Source organism: Monodon monoceros, unplaced genomic scaffold (assembly GCF_005190385.1).
Source record: "Monodon monoceros isolate NGI ecotype Baffin Bay Population unplaced genomic scaffold, NGI_Narwhal_1 Super_Scaffold_5, whole genome shotgun sequence".
NCBI classification, from domain to species: domain Eukaryota; kingdom Metazoa; phylum Chordata; class Mammalia; order Artiodactyla; family Monodontidae; genus Monodon; species Monodon monoceros.
This window is the reverse complement of record NW_021703782.1, coordinates 80,409,496-80,436,189: the sequence shown is the minus strand read 5'-3', so window position 1 is coordinate 80,436,189 and position 26,694 is coordinate 80,409,496. Positions and strand designations below refer to the sequence as shown.

Genomic DNA, 26,694 nt, shown 5'->3' with positions numbered 1-26,694 from the left:
CTGCCTTGGAAGGCGGATTCTTTACCACTGGACCACCAGGGACGTCCCTAAATAGGGTAATCTTTTAAAGTTATCTACTCCAACGGAGGATACACCAGTTCTTCAGCCATTTCTGTTGCCTGTCTGGGGACCAGCCCCTGCGTGGTTATGCCAACTGTTCATTCCCTCACTCATTCGACAAAATTTACTGAGCTCCACTGTGGGTCTTGTCCTTGGAGAGTGCACAGTCTAACAGGAAGACACAGTTATAGAAGGAGGGCCCAGGTACATCAGGAGGGGTGAGGACAGGGAATTGTGGGTGTTCAAGTGAGGGACACCTGAACTGATGTGGGGAGATGATCTGGAAGCAGCTCAGAGGAGGTGAGATCTGAGCTGAATCCTGCAGCAGGATAACGGGTGTGCTTAGACCCGTAGACAAGGACAGGAGGGTACTCTGGTCCGAAAGGCAGGATGGCAGAGGCATGGGAGGAGTATAACTGCTGAGTGCAGGTGAGCATGGCAGTACAGTGTGGGAGTTGGGAGGAAGTAAGGTTGACAAAGTTGGCAGGCCTTTTCGGGCAGTGGGAAGTGGGGGAGTGGCCATGAGATTTAGGTTTGTGGAATATCATTATGGAGAATGGGCAGGGAGACAGGCTGGGGTTGCAGCTCTCCACATTTTTGCCAGATTCGGTCCACTCTTGGAGAAGAGGCCAGACAGGCCCAGTTCCCCTGCAGCTGGGGAAGCCAGTTCACCAAGCTCTCCCTCCGAGCTCCGCAGGCTGAGTGACCCGGTGCTGTTCAGGTTCACGTCCCAGAAGGTATTTGTAAGTTCAAAACAGAGTTCAACCTTGGCTCTGCCTCCACAGGGAGGAGGGAGGCCCTGGGTTTAGATGAAGCACAAAACCGCTTCCGTAAAGGAGGGGAACGCCACAAGAGATTCATTGGAAAAGCTGCCTCGCAGATGCAGACCTCATGCCGGCATTACGGTCTTGTAAAACCTGGCGCCGCCGGCCCCTTTCTTCTTGTTGTTCTTTCCTTTTAGTCCAAGGCTCCTTCCACCTCTGAGCCCAGAAAGATTGCGCCAACCCCAAACGCTGCAAAACAGAACTCTTCTGCCCTCTGGCGGCAGATGAAGGAAGAAATTTTGCTGGGAAAAGGCATCTGTTTTCCTCTTCCTGGTATTAGAGTTGGTGGGTGCGTGTCTGTCTCCCCAGCGTCCCAGCCAGGCAGTCGCTCAAGCTTCCCTGGAGAGGGTCTGGCCCAGATCGGATTCTCAGCCGCCAGCAGGGGACATTCCAGCCAGAAGGTGGCAGCAGGCCTCTGGCGAGAGGTGCCCCCACACGCCTCTGCTGACCACAGCTACGCCACACTTCTTGGCATGGGGTCCGCTGTCTCATCTCGAAGGACCTTCTGTGCATGTGTGTTTGGGGCTGGGAAGGGTAGACGTGAGTCAGACATGGGCCCTGCCTGTGGGGAATGAGAACACAGAGAGGGAGCTTACCCAGCTCTGAAGCAGAATCACACGAACTCTGCGATGTGGGAAGCAGCGTGGTGTAGGGGAAAGCGGGAGGGCAGCAGGATTCAGACAGACCTGGGCTCCGACCCTGGGGCCACCTCTCACCAGCTGGGTGACCTTGGCCTGTTGTGTGATGTAAAATGGTTAAATGATTACAATTGTAATAGCTAACATTTATGTGGTGCTTCCTTTGGCCAAGCACTATTCTAGGTGCTTTGTGTATGTTTTATATTTATATATATTAACTCATTTAATCCTCCACAACCCTTGAAGTAGATATAATCATATCCCCATTTTAGAGATGAGGAAATGAAGGCATGAAGAAGCTAAAATTCTTTCTCCAGGTAATGCAGCTAGTGGGTGGCAGAGCTGGATTGGAAACTAGACAGGGCAGTGGCTTGCCTTTGTGATGGTGTGTGTGCAGGGCCAGCACAGTGCCTGGCAGCAGAAGAAGGCCTTTGATTATAAGCAGCTATTACAACTTTAATAGTTACTGATTCAATAGTTAATAACTAAATGATTACATGAGCTGTCTCCTCATCACTGCCCCATGTTTAGTGTCACTAATTGTCCATCTTCCTGGCAGATTTGGACATGTGAGCGTGGCACACCTCCTTTTGGATCACGGTGCTGATGTCAATGCCCAGAACCGGCTGGGGGCCAGTGTGCTCACCGTGGCCTCTCGGGGTGGCCACCTGGGCGTGGTGAAGCTGCTCTTGGAAGCCGGTGCCTTTGTGGACCATCACAAACCCTCAGGCGAGCAGGCAGGGGACGGCAGGGACGAGTTCCTGGACGTCACGGCCCTGATGGCCGCAATCCAGCACGGACATGAGGCTGTGGTACGTCTGCTGATGGAGTGGGGTGCAGACCCCAACCACGCGGCCCGCACTGTGGGCTGGAGCCCGCTGATGCTGTCAGCACTCCTCGGGAGGCTTGGCACGGCCCAGCAGCTGGTGGAGAAGGGGGCCAACCCGGACCACCTCAGCGTGCTGGAGAAGACTGCCTTCGAGGTCGCGCTTGACCGCAAGTACAGGGACCTTGCAGACTACCTGGACCCGCTGACCACTGTCAGACCCAAGACAGGTCAGGCTGCGCCACCGCTAAACTACTCCCTCGTCCCGCCGTGGCCTCACAGAGGACCCCAGATTGTGTTTAAATGGCAAACGCCGAGGGGTGTCCAAACAGAAGGGCATGTGGAAATCGCAGTCCAGCCTGCGGGGTAGTGGGACTTAAGATGTGCCATGGGGGAGAATCAGGCAGGGGTGCCTGCCACGTGCAGGTTCCTGGCCCACCCTCCCTCCAGAGAGTGATTTGGTAGCTCTCAGAAGAGCCTGGAAACCTGCACAGCAAGGCCCCTCCTTCCTAACCAGATGATTCTGGTGCAGGAGGTTCTGAGATCCTTCTAGAATGGGTCAGCAAACTTCTGTAAAGGACCAGATAATAAATATAGTATTTTAGGCTTTGTGGGCCACACAATCTCTGTCGTAACCACTCAGTTCTGCTAGAATGAAAGCAGCCTACGTGATATGTCAAGGAGTGGGTGGGGCTGTGACCAGGAAAACCATCATTCTAAAAACAGGCACAGGGGTAGTTTTGGCAACCCCTGCTCTAGAACAGTGTGCCTAACCTCAGTTGCCAATGACCAGTGCCCAGAGACTAATTCACATAAAATTTAGCCTACTTTTCTGTTGTGTTTTTTCAACACCTATTAGTGTATCCTGTTTCTTTTTTCTTTTTGCCATCTTTCTGGCACTTAAAGAGATGTCTAAACTTGCCATCTTTCTGGCACTTAAAGAGACGTCTAAACAATCCTTAGCAAATCTGCTACAGGACATATGTTTCAAAACCTCTAGTTCATCATGTGCAGTAGAATTGTGTAATGCAGAGTCACACAGCCTCAATACCCTCTGTCTGTGATGCTCTGATTTCAGTGGCAGGCCTGAGACAGCCTGGGCTGTAAGGCTGGGCTGCAGCATGTGAGCACGTAGGACTGAAAGGTAAAAATTGGAAGAAAAGGTCGTCAGACAGACAGGCTAAACAGACTTGAAAGTGTTGAAAGGTTTGAACCATCCAAAGAATATGCAGTAGTCCTGTCAATCACTTTGTAAATCAACTACACTTCAATTAAAAAAAAAATTCAAATGGCCAATAAAAAAAAAGTTCCATCAATCAAAAGATGCTGCACATTTGGGAAATGCTTATTAGAAATACACTATCGGGTCAAAATACTTGAAATAAGCATGTTGAAAAACCCTGTAACAACAGAGAGATGGTGAAAATGAAGAGAACGCCAAACTGAAAGGAAAAAGAAGTAAAGTTTAGGAAAACCTGTCTGGAGCCAGGAGACCTCTTTACTTTGTGCAGATTGGACAAGTGAGGTCCAGAGAGGAATAGAGGCTGGTCAAAGGTCACATACCGGTTAGAAGCTGAGTGACACTCAGAAGGTGAGGGAATCCATGGGAAGAGCATGGGGATGTGACTCCGCCCAGTTGGAGCACTTGTAGGGCCGCTGGGAGCTGGACATGCTTGTAACTCTCTCTGAGCCTTCCTTTGCCTCTTGTGTAAAATGGGGTTAATGACAACTACCAGGTGGTCATGAGCAGAAAATAAGCTGGCCTCTGGGGTGTGAGCCCTTGGGCTAGAATGTAATAGCAGTTCAGTGTTAGGTCCTGGGGAAGAGTTGCAGTTGGAAGGTAGGGCTCCAGCCTCACACAGGGTATTTTCCTTGACACAAGGCTGCTGCCCTCCTTTAAAGGCTTTGGTTCCGTTTGTCTCTGTAGCCAAGATCGGGAAGGGAACTGCCTTCTCACGTCCCTGCTCTGCCAATAGGCAGACTCTTACCTCACCCCCACCCCGGGGAGGTTGGCTTCAGCCATGTTGCAGGTGAGGGAGATCAGGCAACTCGCTCAAGGCCTCCACCCTAGAAGTCGACAGTCTGGAACTTGCACCCTGCCTGTAGCCACTGAGCTGTGCCTCTCGTACTGCTTATTCTCCTCCTTCCTCAGATTTCCCCCAGCCGGCGTTCTGGGGTCTTAGCTCCCCACATGCCTCCTTAGGGACTGCCCTGGCACCCTGGGAAGGTGATGCCCTCATCTCCTCAAGGTGCGGCGGGGAAGACACAGTGGTGGGCGTGCCCAAGGTCACCCTCTACCAGGATCCGCCCAGCCTTGCCTGTGCTGGCCAAGGGACCTTGGACCAGCTGCCTGCGTTCTCTAAGCTTCTGTTTCGTCATCCATAAGTGGGTGACGGGAGTACCCCCTGCCTCACAGGACTGCTGTGAGGATCAAGTGAGGTCATCCCAGCCCAGAGGGAGCGCGTGAGAGATGCTGGCAGCTGCCTCACCCCTGTTACTGTAGTCATTCTATTTGATGGGACCGGGTCATGGTTACGAGCAGACTTCCCCATCGAGCAGACCAGGGTTTGAGGCTCAGCTCTCCCACTTTGTGGCTGGGCGGCCTTGTTGTATTCATTGTCCCTCCAGGACTCCAGTGTCCTCTTTCATAAAACAGCCATAATAAATGTACTTACCTTGTGAGGTCCTATGAGCTGTGGTAAGATAATGCCTGTAAAATACATACCCCAGTGCCTGGCACATAAAGAGCAGTGAGTGGAAGCTACCAAAATGGATTTTTATTGACCATTTTTATTGACCATTCATTTTATTGACCATTTTATTTTATTGACCATTCATTCATTCTGTTACTCTGCAAGTATTTGAGTGCCTACTATGTACCAGGCACTGTTCTAGGCACCAGCAAACAAATCAGACCTAATCCCTGCGCTTGAGGACGCTGGCCTCTGTAGGCGGGACAGCCAAGAAACAGGAAATAAGCATATTAAATAAAATAAGTTACATAGTACAGTAGATGGAAGTACAGTGGTGGGGAAGAAAACAAACAAGGGCGAGGTGGAGGGTGTGGGAGCAGTGGAGTTGGGGCGATACAGGCCACCGTATGAAATAGGGCCGTTGGGTGGCCGCCTTGAGGTGAGAGTTCAGCCTACTTGCAGGAGCTGAGGAAGTGTTCCGCCTCTCAGGGAAGAGCCTTCGGGTAGGACAACAGCAAGGGCAAAGGCTGTGTTACTAATAATGACAGATTATTAAATGAATAACATTAGGCCCCAGCTTTTTTTGTGAGATGCCAGAAATCCACCCCCCATCGGGGCCTTGGAGATCCCCAGCTCTCTCCCTTGCATTAGCTGCAGGACAGGATATCTTTGAGGCTGTAACTGTCCTTGTGACACCCTCCCCACCCCCACTGTGGTTGTTCCTTGGGCTATGGAAGGGTCCCTGGAGTTGCTCTGATATTGATGCAAAAACTGGAGCCTGGAGTGAGGAAAGGACCAGCCCAGGGTCACTGGGCATCAGGCACAGCTGCCCCAGCTTCCTGGGGTAGGACTAGACTGTCAGTGATTCATTTGCACCAGAAGGTTGCTTAGCAACCAACACTAGGGCCAGGTGACACACTCTTTTCTGTCAAAGGGTCTTGGCATGAGAAGGCCCTGGCCCACAGCAAATTAGACTCTTAAACACTTAAAGGAACGAGACATATTTTTTGAAACCAAAACACAGTATCATTTCTTAATAGTATTTCAAAGGCAAAATTAGACGCTTGGTTCCATGGCCCTGTGTATACTTCCTTGTAAGAACCCTGGAGTTAACTAGTACCTTTTCTGGGGTGGGTGCTGGTCACTAGGAAAGATAACAAAAATTGCTCTTGTTTTTAGAATAGAGCCTAAGAATTTCTGAAGCATTTTACCATCTATATTATCCACCCCTGCAACAACCACATGGTCCCCATGTTTGTGTGTTGTCCCCATATTAATGATGAGGAGACAGATCTCTCTGGAAACATGCATTCAGATTCGGGTACTCTGACTCCAGACTCCGTGCTCCTTGTGCCACACTGCACCTTCCTCCCAGCTGCCGGAGGGGGCTGATCTGGACCAGGGATTTGGCCCAGAGTCACAGGTTTCCTCCTGCAGCTGCTCCATCCTCCTGGAGTTAGTCAAAGGAAGTCCTACATTTGCACACCAGCGAAGAACCTGGTCATGAGGATGGATGCTTTCTGACAGGAAGGAGCAGGGTACCCGCTAGCTCCAGCTTCGAGGAAGATGACAGAGAGCAGATGAGGGAGGGGCTAGCCCTGGGTGGGTGCAGCAAGGCCCAGCGCGAAGACATCAGTTGGGCAGTCGCCTGCTGGGAGCTGCATCTGCAAGTCTGGGGTAGGGGTGACTTTCAGAATCATTCAGATGGCTGCTTATTTGGGAAGGAAAGCAAATATTAGCATTGGCTCTTCTGGTGGCCACGACCATGACCTCCTCTGGGATTAGCTGCTCAGTGTCTCAGGGGTCCTCTGCTCTGGAATTACCTCATGGTTGTACATTTAGTTTTTAGACTAAAAGAATCATTGTTTCTTTTTAAAATCTTCATAGGAATCCAGATTTTTCCAAGGCTGTACTTTTCCGTTCTATCTGAGAAAGGCCATCCCAAAGTTTGGAGTGCCTAAAAATGAAGGCTTTATGAGTTGTGGGATCGGGAAATGGTCTGCTCATTCATGTTTTCTGGGCCAGATGACCTCCCACGGTCTGTGTCTGAAGCATTTTCAGACACTCTGACAATAGCCCTTCCAGAAGGTCTGCTGGAGTCATCTCAGGTCTCTGATTAGACTGCTTTTGAGAAGCAGATCATTTTTAAAGCTAGGCTGGGTCGTTACACCCTTGTGACTTTTCTGTTGTTTCAAACCTTTCCGTGGTTAACTTGTAAAATCTTTGTTTACCCAGATGAGGAGAAAAGGCGACCTGATATTTTCCATGCATTGAAAATGGGTAAGCGCTTGAGAAAATCTTTTTGGATATTTAAGAATACAGTGCTATTTTTTTTCCAACCTAATTAATATTTATAGTCCTTTTCAAGGCCACCCAGAGTATTTGAGAAAGAAACAGGCATTTTGTTGTTTCCTGACTCTAGTTTCACCCAGGGAGGTTCAGACCCTGGAGTCTGGTAGTCATGCTGTTTTACACACAGATTCCAGACTGCTCTCTCAGGCCCCCTCTGCCTCTCTGGCTAAACCCTGTGGCTATGTCCTGGCTTTTACTTACCTCTAAAATGCCTGGCTGCCCACCTACCCGCTCCACTCTCTTTGTAATGAAGGGCTGTTTAGCCTAATATTGCCTCTCCTGAAATAGACACCCCACCTCCAGGAAGCTCGCCCTTATCCTCACCTCTCAGGGAGACCTGAGCTCTCCTTCTGCGTGCGCATTGCCCTTCATCACCATCCTTTTAAGATGTCAGTGACATTTTGTCTCTTTTGGTAAAGCCGTTCGTGTGCTTGCCTCCATCCCTCCTAGACGGAAGGATTTGAGAGTGCGGGCTACCTCTGACTCATCTTTGTAGCCCCTGCGATGCCCAGTAGCCCAGTGCAGAGGCTGGCTTAGCACATCTGTTACATGAAACCACTGGGTAAATGATCCTGCGGTTCCAGGCCCATGGATCACCAGGGCTTCTGCTTCTGCTTCTGCTTGCAGGAAACTTCCAGCTGGTCAAAGAGATTGCCGATGAAGACCCCAACCACGTGAACCTGGTTAATGGGGATGGGGCGACCCCACTGATGCTGGCAGCTGTCATGGGGCAGCTGCCTCTGGTGCAGCTACTGGTTGAGAGGCATGCTGACGTGGACAAGCAGGACGGCGTGCATGGCTGGACAGCCCTCATGCAGGCCACCTACCACGGGTCAGTGCCAGCTCCACTCCCTCAGTGGGGAGGCTAAGGTGTCCCGGGCTGAAAGAGGGTTCCTGATGGGTTTCTGGTACCGAGATGCTACAGATAAGCCCCCCCCCCCAATTATGACGATGTTGAGGCACTCAAAAAAGACTAAAAGCCACACAGGCTCAGTCTATCCTGCATTCCTACCCTTTGTGTCCAGATTTCCTGTTGCCTTGGCACACAATTTCACCTGTGGTCATGAGAAATCATGCAGAAGGAAGGTTTTATACTGAAAGATAAGTTTCAGTTGAGCAAACAGATTAGCTCTTTTGGAGTTTCACATTGGTGTATATAGCAGCCCCCCTGTTGCCCCTGTTAGGAATGAACATTGGCCATTTGTACCACTGGCTTCTCGTCTGATGGTGAGGCTTGTCCTAGCTCTTGTTTTGCATAGGCGTCAGTGTCGACTGGTGCTTCTGAATCCCTTCTCATCCAGTCATCCCTCTGCCCTCCTGGATGCCTCCTCCTTGGGGTGGGCTTGACCAAGAGGCAGGGATCTGCATATAGCCTTATACCTGCTCAGTGATCTGATTCCAAATTAGGGGCTCCACCCTTGTCCTGCTTCAGGTGATCAGAGCAGTCTCCTGCGTCCTTTTTAAGTGGTTTCTTTCCTCATTTGATAGGCCTCAGACTTCCACATCAAACACCCTGGCCTGCGGGAGGCTTCATGTTTCAGCTGCAGGAGTCCTGATTTGGGGCTGGAAGGGCAGGGCCTGCATGTGGTCCTGGGGGCCAGTGGTTTTGGGGCAGAGCCCTTGGTTTTTGGTTTGTGGAAGGAACACTCAGGCTTTGATTTCTGTCATGGCTGGCCACAGTGTAGGGAACAAGGGCTGGGAGACACACTTTCCAAGCCCTTTTACAGGTGCAGAGATACTGCTGTAGTTAAAGCCACCACTCATGTTGCCCAGAAGCAAGGCCATGCTTTCCCTTTCAGTGGGTCTCACTCTGGCTTTTTCTTTCTTCCACAGGAACAAGGAGATTGTCAAATATCTGCTAAACCAAGGAGCTGATGTCACTCTTCGTGCAAAAAACGGGTACACGGCCTTTGACCTAGTGATGCTGCTGAGTGATCCTGGTGGGTTGTTTCTGGAAAAGAGTTTTAAGCCTGCCGGGTTCTCTGGCTGGGAATTGAGATAATCACCTGTGATTAAGCACTTGCTTATTCAAGGGGGAAGCCACTCTCGGACTCCCAGAGCTCCCCACACAGCCTCAGGCAAGTCTTCACTCCTCCCAAGGAGGGTGGAGCTGGGACCAGGTAGTCCCTGAGGCCTCTCTCGGCTCCAGCCTTCTGGGAGTCTCCAGGAGGGAAGGCCTTGGCAGACTGCACAAATCCTAGATTGGTATTTGTGCTCCCAGCCAGAAACTGATTGACTCCGGAGGAAACAGGCCCCTCTCACGAGCAGAATCAGAGTAAGCAGTGACCCCCGTGGCTTAATTGTGTAGGTGGAGGCTGCAGGTCAAGGGTCCTGTGCTGGAGGTATCGCCATTGCTAAGCCCCCAGCTGGCACCTCAGACCCTCCCCCACTTTGACAGGCCTTCCTCTGGGACCTGGGGCTTCCAATTAGCCAGCTCAGGGGGCAGGGTCTGTCTTACCTATTGTCTCTCTTGTGACCCTCGAGTTTCAGCCCAGAGCGGGAGAAGCTGGGAGGCCTTCCTGGCCCGCAGGCTCTGAGCCCTGAGCCAGATTCTAAGCAGCTGGCGGTGGAGGCGAGGACTTTGCCTCCTCGGTGTCTGATGGAGGGACTCCTGCGGCCTCCCTTAGCTGTGGAGGTGGCAGGCCCTTCCTTACCGCCAGCATCACCTCCCCCGCCACCCTCCCCTCCTGCGGGCCCCACACATCACAGATACGTGCTGGTCCTATTGTATCCTTGGAGAGCAGCGAGGGAAGCAGAGCTGCTTGTAGAGGGGAGGAGCCCGGAGTCTGGGAAGACTTGAGCCCTGCTAGAGAGATAGGGCCCTCCACCCAAGTGTAGCGATCTGGCTCCTCACGTGGCTAGGGTTCACATCATTCAGGATCAGTCTCCCCGGGACCCCGGCCTCCTCTCCCTCCCTCCTCCACACGCTTTCCTCTGACAGACTCGTCTCTTTCCCTGTGTCTCTTCCCGCTCCCCCCTTCTCCCCCACTCCCTTTCCCAATAAAACAATCTACCCCAATGGATTTTTTTTTTTCCTAGTGGGTTTTCAAATGAAGTTTTTGCCTGAAATTTTCAAAGAAACACATGTTTATTACTGAACACTTGGAGAGAAAAAAAGGAAACAGTCATCAAGAGAAAAGCATATTAATAGTTGGTAGTATTTTCTTCTCAGTCCTGTTTGTTGTTTTTTCAATAGCCTAGTTGAGTTAATAATAACTAATACTACTTAACCTTTCTTAAGCACTTACTGTATGTTAGGAATTACCTCAAATCCTCCAGATACCTTTATGTGGTGGTACTAATGTCACCTCTTAATCTACCTGCAGTTACATGGCCAGGGAGGAACAGAGGCAGAATTCAAACCTCGGTCATCTGGCTGTAGAGCCTGTACTTTTTTTTTTTTAAACAACAGCTGTTTTATTTTACTTATTATTTGTTTTTAATAAATTTATTTATTTATTTATTTTTGGCTGCGTTGGGTCTTCGTTGCTGTGTGCGGGCTTCCTCTAGTTGCAAGTGGTCTTCATTGCGGTGCACGGGCTTCTCATTGCGGTGGCTTCTCTTGTTGCGCAGCATGGGCTCTAGGCACGTGGGCTTCAGTAGTTGTGGTGCACAGGCTTAGTTGCTCCGTGACATATGGGGTCTTCCCGGACCAGGGCTCGAACCCATGTCCCCTGCACTGGCAGGCGGATTCTTAACTACCGCGTCACCACGGAAGTCCCGAGCCTGTACTTTTTTAAACTCACCACCCCTCTGCCTTCCTGGTAGGACAGGACTTCTGGCTTTTATTTCTGGTTAAGTGGGTTAAGCCCTGCTCACCTGTTTGCCACCTTTTGAAGAGCCAGTGGAGGGGCAGGGACACCTTGATCCTGGAGTAACACAGGCTCTGGAGCTGTGGGGCTGAGTTCTCAGGCTGATGGGGGTCATCTTGGGCCCCCACCCCATGGCCCGACAGACATATTTGCAGGTAAAATGCTGCCTTTTGTGTCCATAGACACGGAACTTGTTCGACTGCTGGCATCTGTCTGCATGCAGGTGAATAAAGACAAAGGCCGGCCCAGCCACTCACCACCCCCGCCCCACTCGAAGGTCCGACAGCCCTGGAGTGTCCCAGTGCTGCCTGATGACAAAGGCGGACTTAAGGTTTGACTTTTCTTGTCTTAAATGGCATCAGAGAGCCAGGCCAGAATGGGTGAAGCGGGGAGATGCTTGCTGCTTCCTTGTTACCCAGGGCTGGTGTAGGCTGGGGTGGGGGGCCCAGTAGGGGCAGGAAGTAAGCTGGAGGTGAGCAATAGGGAACGGTGGGGACCAGGGAAAACTGGGGTGATCATAACCACTTAGTGGCCTTAGTCGCTGCTTTGCAAGTATGTGGGTCCATGTTGCCACATGTTCCCATCTTTTTCAGGAGAAGCTAGAAACCCAGATTTTGATGCAGAGACACAATTTGTAAATGTAGGGAATTTAAACATTTTTTTTGCATGATGTAGTACTGAGCTGGCCAACCTTGAACACCTCTTCTTCCAGGCCATCTGTCTGTGGCCTGTGCTTTAGTGTGGAAAGTATTTGCTGATTGCACCATTCTAGGATCTCCCTGTGGTCCACAGACCCCCGTCAGCTTCTTCCGGAAACCTCAAAACCCAGCTCCAGTTGCCTATTTCTAAACTGCAAGCTGAATGTTTCTCTTTGAATTTCTTATCCTCCGAGCCCTGCTCTGCTTGTTGGAAATCAAAATTATTTTTTCCCTTGTCCTGGCTGGGGTTCTAGCACCTTCTCAGATCTGCAGACTTAGCATTCTTCTCATGTTCGTCGCTCACTCAGGCCCCTGGATTCTTCCTCACAGTGTTGTTTGCATAGATCTCTTCATTCCTGCCTCACTGCCATCTCTGTAGGCCAGGCTCTCACAGCCTCCCTTTGGCGCTGTGCCAGTAACCCCTGAGCTATCGTGGGATTATGTAGACACCCTAGGGGTGGCACCTGTCCTCTCTTTAGGTGGGAAGGCATCAGCTACAGGAGCAGATGGTCCAGGCATTGGTGTGGACACCCTGACACCTCTCACATTGTTACTGGAATAGGGGGAAGGAGGTTATGCAGTAATAGATGTTAAGGTGTTTGGTATTGCCTCTGTGTCCACCTGTCTGTCCCTGTTTGACTGTAAGACATTGAGCAAATTGATATCCCTGGGTCTGTGTTTCTCTATCTGTGCAATAAGGAGATTGATTGGAAGAGGGTTAGCAAATAGGGTTCACTGCCAACTCCAGCCTATTGGAAAGGCCCCCTAAGGGCTGGGTCAGGAAGGATTTAGAGAGAACCGTGGCTTTTGGGAAAGGGTGCTATGGTTGATTGGTAATGCCCGCAGTGGGCCCAGGAGAGGGGAAGGGAAGCACGTGTGGAGTGTGGTCACTGTCCCTGGGCTAGGTGTTCTTGGGGCATGACCTCTGCTCTGCACTTCCTTGGCAGTCCTGGTGGAACCGAATGTCCAATCGGTTCCGGAAGCTCAAACTGATGCAGACACTGCCCCGTGGGCTGTCCAGCAACCAGCCATTGCCTTTCTGTGATGAGCCGGAGCCAGCACTGGACTCCACGATGAGGGCGCCCCCCCCAGACAAGACGAGCCGCTCTGGGCTCCCCGACGTGACCCCCACGACCAAAGACAATGGTAAGAAGAAGTTGCATGTGTGGTAGAATTTCCAGAATGGTCAAACCCTGAACCTTTTTGCCCTTACCCTCTTCTCTTTGTCCCACCTCCTGGGCTGATGCCAGAGGTGAGATGCTGTTGGAATGTGACACTGGGGCAGAGTGGCTGGTCTGGCAAAGAAGGGACATAATTGTTGTCAGTGTGGTAGAATGGGGAAGCTGGTGGCACGAGTCCCAGGCTCCTGTCCCACATGCCCTGTTGAGAGACCACTGGCCAGTCACTGCCTCTCTCTTGCCTTCGATCGGCGATTTTCCCACCTGTTGAATGTGATTGGTCTTGCACTGACAGTGTTTTGAAATAGAGTGAATTACCAGGGTTGGGCTGGGGGTAGTGAGCTCCCCACCACTGGAGGTATTCAACAGATTGGATGACTTTGCCAGGGCACTGAAGGAGATTCCCACACTGATTGGGACGTCAATTAGATCAGATCCCTTCTAACAGCCAGACTTCCCACACCTAGACTAGATCCTTTGGCACCACTGTTTGAGACAGACTATTGAGCTGCAGGTACCACTGTCTGACCCAGCATGACAGTGGTTTATGGAAAAGCTGAAAACACACTCTAAGATAACTTTTAAGTGCTTTCCTTCTATTCAGATATAGAATACCAATTATTATTAAGTATTCAATCACTCAGGAGAGTTGGTTTTCCAGGATGAAGGCTGACCTGGTCACTTGTCCTCATGCCATGAACTCTTTGTGGGGTGGGGGTGGGGTCATTTCAGGAAACTTCTATTTGTTTCTCAGGTCCTGGGAGCACAAGAGGAGAAAAGGAAGATGTGTTATTGACAACCATGGTGAGTGTGGGGCTTTTCTAAAAGCATTTCAGGTCTCTACCAATCGTTAGGGGATTGATTTCTAAGAAGGGATGTAGGCGTTTGTCTTTCTCTGTGGTGGTTACAGATGGGGTCGATATCAAAATGTGTAACAGTGGGTATATCTCTGGCACCGAGAAATCAGGACAGATGCCAGCCCTGAATTGCAGGTAAGGCTGTGCTTGTGCTTAGCAGCCAGAGGTAATCCCCAATCATGTTCTCAGGGAGGCAGTACTGAGGACAGGGGCCTTGTAGGCATAGGAATTGATGGGTGACATTGAACTCACCCTTTTGGTTATGGAAAGCCAAGGAGAGAGAAGTCAAAGAGGAGGGTATGTTTCCAGCCTGAGAGAGGCCTCAGTTTCCTCATCTATAAATTAGAGATGTATCAGGATTAGGTTCAGCTATGAGTAACAGAAAATCCCCAAATAACTGGCATAAATATATGACAGCATCACATTTCTGTCAAGTAAGTGAAGTTCAAGACTAGTTTATTGTTCCATAGAGTTTGGGACCTAGGTTCCTTTTACCTGTTGGTCTACCAGCCATGGCTACTACTACCAAGGTCACCTTTTGGTCCAAGATGCCTGCCAGAGCTCTGTCCATTACTACCTCACTCCAGCTGACAGGAAAGATGAGGGGAGAAGAGGTGACCATAGGCACATGCCAGGTGTCTTTAAAGAAGTTTCCTGGAAACTCACATATCACTTTTGCTTACATTAAATGGGCCAGAATTTAGTCACATGGCCCATTCACACTGCACAGGAGGCTGGGGAATGAAGTCTTTGTTCCGAGTGGTCGTGTGCCCATCTAAATATCAGGTGTGTCTGCTGAGGAAGATATCGAGGATGGACATTAGGTGATAGCTAGCCTTCTCTAACTTAGGGGATGATCTCTCATGGTTGTGGTTTTTCAATGAGATCATCCCCAGGAAGTTCTTAACATAGTGGCTGGCCCAGAATGAGCTCTCATTTATCTACTGTGTGACCTTGGACATGTTACCTCACTTCTGTGGGCTTCATTTCTCTTCTCTGAAGTGAGAGTCTCCTGGTTGGAGTTGGGCTCAAGTCCCTTTAGCTCTGAGGCCTTAATCTGGAGGCTGACCAGGAGAGGGCAGTATTGGAGAGAAGAAGGGAGCAGAGGAGCCCCCAAAAGACTAAGCTGCCCCAGGACCTGCAGAGCCCTGACCAGGATCTGCCCGTTCTGCCCTGCTGTGTAATAGGCGTAAATTGGTGTCTGCACACTGACTGTGGGACTTGTACCACCCAACATTTGATAATGTTATTAAATAGCAATATTTACTTTCAGTATGAAGACAGAAATGCTGTTATTGAAATTTTGGAAGATGCAGTAAAGTATAAAGAAAAATAAAATTGCCCTTGATCACACATCCAGATATAATCATGATTGACATTTTGTGGCATATATCTTTTGAGTATTTTCCCTAATCATTTTTTCACATCTGTGAATATGATATCGTGTTATATATAATAAACAAATACTGAACACAGCACTCAGTATGTACCAGTCAAATGCTTATTAAGTATTTGTAGCACTTTACATATATTCACTCACTTAATATCCCCAACAACCATGCCAGGTCAGGCACTGTTATCCTCCCCATATTGTGCTGAACCTGGTGTATTAGCAGTTTGTCATAACCATCTTTTCTGTGTCAGAAACACTCTTTGGTCCCATCACATCCAATGGCTGCAGGATGAACATTCCATCATGGGACTGTGCCCTCATCTCTTTATCTAAGACTGACCTGCTGGACTTTGGGGTTCCTAGTTTTTCATTGTTTTAACAGCTCTGATGAATACCCTTAGGCAGATGAGGTTGTCGAGGTCCAGAGGGGACAGCCCTTATTCACGGACTCAGAAAAGCAGGACAGAGCCAGGGTGGGAACCCAGGATGCCCACCCTCCCATCTTGTTGCTCTCCTGTCCCACCTCCTCATGCCCTCTAGAGGGCACCAGTGTGCCTACCTGCCCCGTGGCAGATGGAGGATGGCCACGGTGCTCTGCTGAGTGGGCGTTTGCAGCCATCCTTGCGGAGATGCCCACCTGCCTGGCTCCCGAGGCAGGTTTAGCTGTGGTATGCCCTTCCCTGCAAAGCACCATCTGGCACCAAGTTCACTGTCTTTTCTTAATTAAAGTTAGCTTGGACTGTGTGAAAGCTTTTCCTTGACAATCCTCCAGTCATCATTGTGTGGATTTTATACTGACCCCAAATCACATTTTCAAAACTTAAATTGCAGTTAAAAATGTCAGCAGTGGGAGGTGTGGCTGGAGTAGGAAGGAAGTGGTGGGATGGGGGATGGGAGGGTTGGCTGGGTTCACAGAGAGTCAGCCTGGGCCTTCCAGTACCCTCATCCCCTCCTCCTGAAACCCCCAGCTCTGGTCACACCAGTGTCCTTGCAATTCTGTGCACTGGTCTTGCTCCTCTTGCCTCCAGGCCTTTCCACATTCTCTTCCCTCCGTCTGCAGTGCCCTTTCCCCAAACCTCTCTGTTGTCCTTTGGGCTCAGCTCAAGTGCCCCCACACCCACAAGATGCCCTCTCTACCTGCAGGGAGAGGTGGCCCCTCCCCTGTGCTGCCCCATCACAGCACACGTATCACCTCTTGGCTACCCCACGACTCTCCATACTCCCCGCCCCTGTTGTGTGTTTCTGCTGTGGACAGATGCAAGAGAACCTGGGAGTTGGAGCAGAGCAGCTGTGGGAATCGCTTGGCTGCTGGGAAGAGAGCTGAGGACATCATGTGGGTTTCTGGCTTGGGTGGAGGGGTAGGTAGTGCTGCCATTCTCTGAGAAGTAGGGGAAACCTGGAGCCTTCCTCGCAGAGCCGGGAGCCCTCTTGGAGCTTGCCTAACCCACAGCCTGTCTTTTTCAGCTTCGGAATGGAGCCCCCTTCACCAGACTCCCAAGCGACAAGCTGAAGGCAGTCATCCCCCCTTTCTTACCCCCTTCCAGCTTTGAGCTGTGGAGCTCGGATCGGTCCCGGACATGTCACAATGGGAAGGCAGACCCCATGAAGACTGTGCGGCTCCAGAGAGCCAGCAGGGGGCAACCTGTGGGCGGCGGGAGCACAGACACCGTAAGTTGTCCAGCTGACATGCTTTACACGTCACCACTCACTGACATTGTGATGTGTTGCAGGCAGAAGGGACCTGAGACCCACTAATCCAGGGGGGCTGAAGCTTTTTATTTTCTTTTAAATGAGTGATATTCTTTTGTCTAATGAAACCCTACCAAAGAACTTAATATGTAAGCAGATTAAAATGTTAGAGTGAATGGAGTGAAAATGGGAGCCTCTCTCCATGGAACACAGGTTGAAGACCTGATCTAATCCACCCTTCCCTTTAGTAGATGAGGAAACAGCCCAGAGAAGGGAAGTCAGTTGCTGAAGGTCACCCAGCCAAGTTGGGGCGGGGATGCTGGGACCAGAAATCAGGTTCTTGGCCTCTAATTAAGTTCCATACTACATTGCACAGGTCCAGGACCAAGCTCAACACTGGGAGGCAACTATGTGTGCTACTAGTATTTTCTTGCAACCAGAAAGTGTGACTTGTCTCCTTTTGACCACAGTGGTTTCTGACTTGGTGGCCCTCAGTGTGTCTCTGTGATATACTGAGGTAGTCCGTCCCATTGTGGGAGCTGATCTCCATATGTGTAGACTGTAAATAATGTAGGTACAGTAAATGGGCAAACCGAGGATAGGGATTTAGGACCTGACCCTGCCGCTTTGTGTCGACTGATTGGAGAACCTCAGGGCCCCCGTCTCTGTCTGACCCCCATTGCTTGCTGCTGCCTCCCTGGACTGTCGTAATACCAAATCACTAGTTGGAGACCAAGGGCCTGGTTGCTGGAGGTACTCAAAAATGGACAGAGTGGGTTTACATTAGTCCACCACATGGGAGCAGGTGGGTGACCTGTAGGAAACGATGTCACAGGTGCTCAGCCTGAGTTAATGGTCGGTCAAGTTGTCAGCAGATAGATGTGAACTGCCATCCCTTGGGGGACTCCTAGCAGGATGAGCACCGGTGGGCAAGGACGTGCCAGTGGATGCAAGCACCGGCTGGGATGGGCCAGCTGAACTCCAGGTGCCTCACCACTGTGATCTGTGCGTCGGCAGGAATGAACAGCAAACCCTAACTATGATATCCACCTTGTTCTTGCAGACTCCCGTCAGGCCAGTTAAATTTCCGTCTCTCTCCAGAAGCCCAGCCTCTCCTGCCAATTCTGGAAACTTCAACCACTCACCTCATTCTTCTGGTGGCTCCAGTGGGGTAGGAGGCATGAGCAGGCATGGTGGGGAGCTGCACAACCGCTCAGGTGGGTACCCAAGCAGGCCACTCCGGGGAGGTGGGAAGATCCCTTGGGGTTGAGGGTGTGAACTGGGGACAGTCCTAGAGACCACTGCATACAACCTGTCTTTCTCGTTGATGTGCCTAAAGGATTTTTCAGTGAATTCACAATTCATAGTTTCTTCTATGCATTTTCTTAGGGCAGGGGAGGGGAAGAAATAGTCTATAATGCTTTATTTTCTTGGAAAATTTTACAAGAAACTAAGAGAAATACATGGTGTTTTTGCGGTATTTAAAATCCTTGAAGATTAAACCTTAGATATCTTCTCATCCTGACCCTTCAATGAACAGATGAGGAAACTGAAGCTCAGAGTGGGTGACAGATTTGCCCAGAGACACACAGCAGATTTGCCCAGAGACAATTAAGACTCAAAGCAAATTGCCCCACAGTTATTTTGGGCTTGTTAGCATACTTTCTTTTTCTTTAATTTTAATTTTTTTCACATCCGTACATTTGTTTACCATATTCTTTCAGCAAATATTGTTGACCACTTATTAGATGTGAGGCAATGTCTAGGCGACAGAGCATTTAGCAATAAAAAATTCAAAGTCAGTTCTGTAGGAAGTTGTATTCTGGTATAAACAGGTAATTTTTTAAAAATCTGATGATAGTAAATACTATAAAAAACAAAACAAAACACCAGAATATGGGAATAGGTAATGAGGCTGGTTACAGGATATTTTCTGGTCCTCCCCGAGGGGATCCAGGATTAACCAAAGCCAGCTTTGCAGGAAGGCACCCTGCTTTATGCCATTACATAAGGAATGCATGCTTCTTATGGAAAAGCTTGAAAACCAGATAAAGAAAAAAAAAAAAAGTATAATCTCACCCACTAGGGATCATTGTTAACATTTTGGTGTATATCTTCGCAAAGTACTTTAATGCATATTTTTGAAAGCATAATAATAATTTATTAAGCACTTAGTGTGTGCCAGGCACAGTGCCCTTTAAATAGATTATCTCCTTCAGTCCTCCAACAACCTGTGAGGTGTCCTCTCCACTTTACAGAGGAGGGAACTGGGGCTCAGGGGAGTTAAATAACTCGCCCAGGGCCACACAGCTACGAAGTAGCAGAGCCAGGACCTGCACGCAAGCAGGCTGACTTCCCAGTATAGTCTGCTCTGTAACCTTTTTCCTCTTTGTACCCATTACCATGTTGTAAACACCTCTTTATGCCAATACACGTGTAGCTACAGCATCTTTTAAATAACCAGACAGCCTTCCACTCATATGAGCTGTCAGTTTTAATTCACCAGTTCCCTCTTGTTGAACACCAAGGCTGTTCTCGATTTTTGCTCTTGGAGATCCCATTCTAAGTAATGGCTCCATAGCTCTGCGCTTGCCTGCTTGCTTAGCGATTTGCTTAATGTAAGTGCCTTTGAATCAGGGTGGTGGGGGCAGTGGGTGTGCCTATCTTTGAAGCTTTACACTTTGCCCTCCAGACCTAGTAAGTGCTCTATAAATGTCAGATATCAGTGTTCTCCCTCCAGTGCCCTCCCGCACTCTGGATATTATCACTTTCCCCTTTTCCTTCCTAATAATTCAAGGTTGCTGGTAGGTTTGGGTTAGCAGTCAGGGAAGCTAACCCCCTGAGTATTATGGAGTGAGAAAGTTATTGACTCAACTGTGGGGGTAGCTGGGGGCGTAGAGATCGAGAAGCGGGGGCTGGATGATGGCAGAGGAGCCCTGGCGTGGCAGCATGTGGAGCTGCTGGCAGGTGCTGCAGCGGGGCTGCTGGGGGAACCCAGGGCAGGGCGTGCTGTCTGTGCCCACTGGCGGCTGACTGAACTGGCCGTGGCTCGGGGGAAAGCGAGGACAAACTGGACCCTTGATGGCCGTCCACCTGCCAGTTGTCATGCACAGTCCTCCTGTGGTTAGCCCTGACCCAGAGCCAGGGGCAGGGGTCTGGGAAACGGGGTTCTGGCTCAGCCAGGTCGGCACCTGATGTCCACCACCCGCACTGCAGTGCTCTGGACTCAGGCAGTCATTCCTATTCCTGTTTCCTCAGGTGGCAGCATAGACAGTGTTCTGTCCCAGATCGCTGCCCAGAGGAAAAAAGCAGCCAGATTATCTGAGCAGAAGCCCAGCCATCGGTCAAGTCCTGTTGGGCCAGCGCCTGGTTCCAGCCCGTCTGAGCTCCTGATCTCCTCTGCAGGCGGCAGTGCTCCTGGTGGCAAGGTGCTTGTTATGTTTCCGTCTGCTCCTCTGACGCTCACAGGTCCTGCTCTAGCATGGTCCACACCTGGGGAGCACAGGCGGTGCCACCGTCGTGGGATAGGACTAAACCTCCCATCCGGCCGCACCTGGGCTTTCTGAGAAGGGTGGTTACCGAGATCATACCCTGTGCCCTTGGTCTCCTGCACACGTGTGTTCACCTCTCGCCCGATCTCCAGGATACCTCCAGGTGGGAGGGGTGCTGAGGTGTGGTGCGGTGCCGGGGTGAGCACTAAGTTCTCCAGCCCTGCACTGGTCATCCAGCCTCACATGGCACATGCTTTTGTTCACTGATTTAGAGCAAAAGGGTTCAGAGTGTGGGTTCAGGAGCAACTGCCTGGGTTCTAATCGCAGCCTCACACTTTAGCATTTAGAATGGGGCTGGTACCTGGTATGCCTGTATAAGTGTCAGCTCTTACTGTTGACAGTCATAGCAGTAGTATTTGTACTCCTTCCTTATGCACCACTGTCCCCATCTTTGGAGCATCTGCTCTGTGCCTGGCACTTCCAGCAGTGAGGATCCAGCAGTGAACCAGGGGTTTGGTGACCGTTCTCAGGGTGTCACTACAGACACAGCCGTCTCACACTGGTGTGGTAGGGTCTGTCCTGGAGAGGGGAGGATGCTGTGGGGCATGGCTGGGTTTCTGCCGAGGCTTGAGGGCGTCAGTGACATCTAGACAGGGCTCTGAAGGATGAAGTGCCAGATGAAAGGGGCAAGGGTGGGGCAAGGGGGAGACTGTCCCAGGGTGAGGGGACGGCACGTGCAGAGCGCCGGAGATGAGAGTGTGGTGTAGGAAAGGAGCTAAAGGAAGGTTGGTGGGCAGGACAGAGCCAGGGCCTCACCTCCCTGCTCTGGCACCTTTCCTCCATTAGTGCAGCCCCAGAGCAGTCACCACGTTGGTAGCAAACTGTGGGATTTGCAATGCGTGGAAAACCCCACATGCCTCTGGGAGGGGAGGTCTTCCAGTGTCTTCAGAATCTTCCCCCTCCACCTCCTGAGTCCCTCCTCCGAGGCTGATTAATGGAGTGAGCCCCCAGAATGTGGGTACCTAGTCATGAGCATGAACTGGCTCCTTTACCAGATGGCTCTCCAGGTGCCCCTGCAGTGGGGCAGTATAGCCCATTTCCTCCTCTGAGAGGACCCCAAGTCCAGGCACAACCGCACTCTTCATCTTATTTTCTAGATGTCTTAAGCTTTTTCCCTGAGAAAAGTTAGATCGTCTGAAGGCCTCACCCTTGGACCTTTGCCCAGAAGTGCCTCCAGAGATTGATGTCTTAATGGATGTATGAGAAATAGTCTTTATTTTCTGCCCAACCACTGTTGGTTATACAACTCTTTTTGTTATTCAAAGTCCCTTACGCAGTTGGACCTGTATAATTAGTTTCTTTACAATATAACTCCAGAAAAAATTTCTCTCTATACATTAGCATATTTTCTATTATGTTAAAAATTACTTGTGTAATTGGATTTATGTAATTAAGTTCCTTTTAGAATTCAGCTCTACGGAAAAAATGTCTCTACTGATACTTCGATACATTTTATTTCATCAGATACTTCGATACATTTTATTTCATCAGATAGTAAGAATTCTATAATTAGCATATTTCACTTTTTGCCTTTGCTGCTAGGAGACTCAGCTACTCATTAAGGTAAATCTGCTACTCTAGAATTTTGATATAGTTTTCCTCTTCTCTGTTGTCTAAAATTTTCTGTTTCTATTTTGATGGTCTTATTAGATGTGTTATATATTGTTAGGTTCCTTTAATTGGTGTTGGAAATAGGTAGGCATCTAAGTTATAAATTATATTAACTATTACCTCACTTGGATGCACCTATCATTTAATCTATATACAAGTGTGTTCTGATGAAAGGAAATTGTGTCTAAAGATGCATTCAGGAAACAGAAGACTGGGGAAACGATTCAGTTTAATGATCACCTGATATTCTTAACATAAGAATATGCTGTAATCCTGGGGAGCTATTTAAAAATTCAGATTACTGGGTTCCACACAGCATAACTGAATGAAACTCTTAGGGTAGGGTTAGGGGAATCTGTTTTTCTCCCCAGAGAGTGTTGCAGCCAGCCCAGCCCAAGTTCTTAGAAACCACTGCCCTAAACCAAAGGACACAGGAGTGGGCTTTCTGTCAAAGGCTCCAGCAGCAAAATGGAGACATGAAGTGCTTTCCAAAGACTCTTTAGGAAGAATTAGAAATTAGTATTCAAAATATGAGCCTCCTAAATCTGGGTTTTGTACTTTGCTTAAAACAAGCACCACTGCGATGGCGGGATATTTGTAAGGCATGGCTTCTCACATGAAGTGTGCCTTAGGAGACACAGAATTGGGGGGAATGGGATCAGAATATGCTTCAACACTTCCCAGATCTCAGGAAGCCCAAAGGCCCACTGGGAATTTCTATTCCCACCCGAAAGCACAGTGGTTTAAAACAGAAGGCATTTCTTTTGCTTGCAAATCTGTGGCTGGGCAGTTTAGTCTTGACTTAGTTAGGCAGTTCTTCTGGTCTGAGGGGGTCACTTAGATGTTTGGCTTTTGCCTGGGGTGACCAAAAAAACAGGGCCATGTATGCCCACAGCAAGCTTGGGTATGTTCTAATGGCACCAGTCAAAGGCATAAGTTGAAAACCAATCAAGTAACCAAGTCATCACACCCTCTGTGCAGGAGACCACACAGAGTTACATAGCAAAGGGTATTGATCCAGGGAGGGGTGGAGATGATGCCATTACATGATCAATCTGCCACACTGTGGATGAGAGGAATGGTTCAAATATTTCAGAGCATCCCAAATTTTATATTTATCTGCTCCCTCCCCAATAATGCTGCACACAAGGCCTAGAGTATTGTGTTTCTTTGCTCTTGGCTGGGATAGATCTGTTTCTTAGGGATATACCAATTACCTTCTGCTTAACCAGAAGCTTTATTATGGAATGTGTGTCTTTATAGAAAAAGCAGAAGGAAGAATTCCTTAATAATATAGGCAGCTTATTGACAAAGTCTTTTAAAACGTAAGAAAGGGACTTCTTTTTCCACTCTGGGTTGTAGTTAGCTCGAAGGAGCATTAAAGGCCTAGCAGAAGGAAAGGTGTACCCATTTCCAGGCAGGAAAATATTTGTCCTGGTCTCTACTATTCTAAATGAGATGTCCAATTTTTAGCATAAATTATAAGACGTACAAAAAGGCAAGAAACACCACACTCCCAAGAAGTAAGGCAGTCATCAGAATCTGATGTAGATGTGAAACAGGTGTTGGAATTATGTGACAGGAAATTTAAAAGAACTACAATTAATATGTTAAAGGCTCTAGTGGAAAATTTGAACAGCATGCAAGATCCTATGAGTAACAATTTCAGCAGAGAAATGGAAACTATAAGAAAGAATCAAATGGAAATGCTAGAAATAGAAAACCTGTAACAGAGATTAGAAATGCCTCTGATGGGCTCCTCAGTAGACCCGACACAGCCAAGGAAAGAATCAGTGAACCTGAAGATAGGGCAATAGAAATTACCCAAACTGAAACACAAAGTAAAAAAGAAGGTAAAGCAAAAGAAAAAAAGCAGAGCACCCAAAAGCTGTGAGATAATATCAAATACTCTCACATACAAGTAATTGGAACCCCTGAAGAAAGAGAGAATGGTGGTGCAGAGGAATATATATGTATTTTTTAATGACCAAGAATTTCTCCCCAAATTAATGATGGATGCCAAACCATAGGTCTAGGAAGTTAAGAGAACACTAAATAGGATAAACACCCCCAAAAGAACACTTTGTCAGAGTAATTCACCATATTAACAGACTAAAGAATAAAATGCAGAAAAAGCACTTGGCAAAATTCAAACTCCATTCACGATCACAACTTTTGGCAAATTAAGAATTGAAAAGAAATTCCTGGACCTCATGTAAGATACCTGTACTTAGCATCATACTTAAGACTGAGTGCTTTCTGCCTAAGATCAGGAATAAGGATGTTGTCTCTCAACTTTGTACCAAAAACTATAGCTAGTGTAATAAGGTAAGAAATAAAAGGTACACAGATGGGAAAGGAAGAAAGAAAACTATCTCTATTTTTAGATGATATGAATGTCTGCTTAGAAAACTCAAAAACATCTACACAAAAGCTCCTAGGACTAAGAAGTGAGTTCAGCAGGGTCTCAGGATACGAGGTCAATATACAAAAGTCCCAATGTATTTTTACACACTAGCAATGAAGAATTAGAATTAGAACAGTTAGACTTTTAAAATGAAACTTAAAATATCATTTACAATACATTTGAAGTGTATTATATGAAAATAAAATTATATGAAAATGTATTATGAGAATGAAATACTTAAGTATAAATCTAATAAAGTATATGCAGAATCTATAAGTTGAAAACCACAAGACACTGATAAATCAAATAAGCTTAAATAAATAGATACCAATTTTTTTGTAATTTGATCTATAGATTCAATGTAATCCCAATTAAAATCCCAGCTAGCTCTTTTTGTAGAGATCTAGAAAGTGATTCTTAAATTTATATTTAGATGCAAATAAACTATAATAGGCAAAAGAATTATGAAAAAGAGAATCATAATACCTAGTTTCAAGACTTACTATAAAACTACAGTACAGTATTAGGGAAAGACAGACACACAGGTCAATGGAACAGAATAGAGAGGCCAAAGAATAATCAACTGAATTTTTTGTTTTTTACAAAGGTGCGAAGGCAATTCAACAAAGAAAGGGTAGTCTTTTCAACAAATAGTGCTGGAACAATTAAATATGCAGGAAAATGAACCTTCACATATTTCTCACAGCTAATTCAGAGATTAACTCAAAATGGATCATAGACTGAAATACAAAACGAAAAACTATAAAATTTCTAGGGGAAAGTCTGTATGACTTTGGATTTGGCAAGTAAGTTTAAGATATAGTACCAAAAGCATGATCCATAAAAGAAAAAAATGTTAAATTCGACTTTATGAAAATTCATATCTTTTGTCTGTAAGAGACAGCATTAAGAGAATGAAAAGACAAGCCACAGACTAGACAATATATTTGCAAATCATGTATCTGATAAAGGTCTTGTATCCAGAATAAAGAACTCTCAAAACTCAACAATGAGAAAACAACCAATAAATTTAAAAATGGGCAAAGTATCTGAAAAGTATCATGAAAGAAAATATGCAGATGGCACGTAAACATATGAAAAGATGTTCAACATCATTATTTAGGGAATGCTACTTAAAACCACAGTGAGACAGCACTCTACACCTATTATTAGACTGCCTAAAATTAAAAAAAAAATTAAGTTACAAGTGCTGTGAGAATGTGGAGCTACTGGAATTCCCATTCATTGCTGGTGGGAATGCAAAAATGATACAGCCGCCTTGAAAAAGTTTGTCAGTTTCTTATAAAACTAAACATACATATAGCATGTGACCTGGCTCTCTCACTCCTAGATATTTACCCAAATGAATTTTTTTAAACTTCTGTTTATACAAAAATCAGTTTGTGAATGTTTACAGCAGTTTTTTCATAAATACCCCAAATTAGAAACATCTCATAACAGGTGAACATGTAAACTAACTGTGGTAACATCCATGCAATGGAATACTACTCAGCAATGTAAAAGAACACACTACTGACACATGCAGTAACTTAAATGAATCTTAGAGGCATCATGCTGCATCAGACAAAAAAGTGTACATATCGTTTAATTCCATTTATATGACAGTATACAAAAGGCAAAACTATAAGGATGGAAAACAAATCAGTTATTTCCATGGGTTGGGATGGGGGGAGGGGTTGACTAGAAAGAGACAGCACAAGGGAATATGGGGGATGATGGAACTGTCCCATATGGTACTCTGTTGGTGGAATACACAACTCTACGTATTTATCAATACCTGTAGAATTGTACACAACAGTTATTTTTACTGTATGCAAATTTTTAAAAAATCAACCAGGACCTAAGGATGTACGCAGACTATGACAACAGATGTAGTTGTATTACAAGTGAATGACATAACTGCACTGTAGGAGGTGGGAGAAAACATGTAAATGGATATTGTGAGAGTAAAGTAAAGACAAAAAACTGTACAAAAGCATTGTACTCTAGTTGATTTTTTTTTAATTGGGGTATAGTTGTTTTACAATGTTGTGTTAGTTTCTCCTGTACAGCAAAGTGAAGTAGAGTTCCCTGTGCTATACAGC

At 47.7% G+C, this 26,694-nt stretch overlaps 1 protein-coding gene across 2 annotated transcripts in view; it reads left to right on the top strand.

The window, feature by feature from the left end:
• The window catches only part of ANKS6 (ankyrin repeat and sterile alpha motif domain containing 6), a 58,582-nt gene that overhangs the window by 5,707 nt on the left and 26,181 nt on the right, over nucleotides 1–26,694 (top strand). For both annotated transcript variants that reach the window (XM_029203151.1, XM_029203152.1), the window contains exons 2-11: nucleotides 2,082–2,578; nucleotides 7,277–7,321; nucleotides 8,021–8,225; nucleotides 9,227–9,333; nucleotides 11,388–11,536; nucleotides 12,851–13,049; nucleotides 13,836–13,885; nucleotides 16,796–16,999; nucleotides 18,084–18,237; nucleotides 20,279–20,448. In XM_029203151.1, coding sequence (XP_029058984.1) covers nucleotides 2,082–2,578; nucleotides 7,277–7,321; nucleotides 8,021–8,225; nucleotides 9,227–9,333; nucleotides 11,388–11,536; nucleotides 12,851–13,049; nucleotides 13,836–13,885; nucleotides 16,796–16,999; nucleotides 18,084–18,237; nucleotides 20,279–20,448 — 1,780 coding nt within the window. The remainder of the gene's footprint in view (nucleotides 1–2,081; nucleotides 2,579–7,276; nucleotides 7,322–8,020; nucleotides 8,226–9,226; nucleotides 9,334–11,387; nucleotides 11,537–12,850; nucleotides 13,050–13,835; nucleotides 13,886–16,795; nucleotides 17,000–18,083; nucleotides 18,238–20,278; nucleotides 20,449–26,694) is intronic.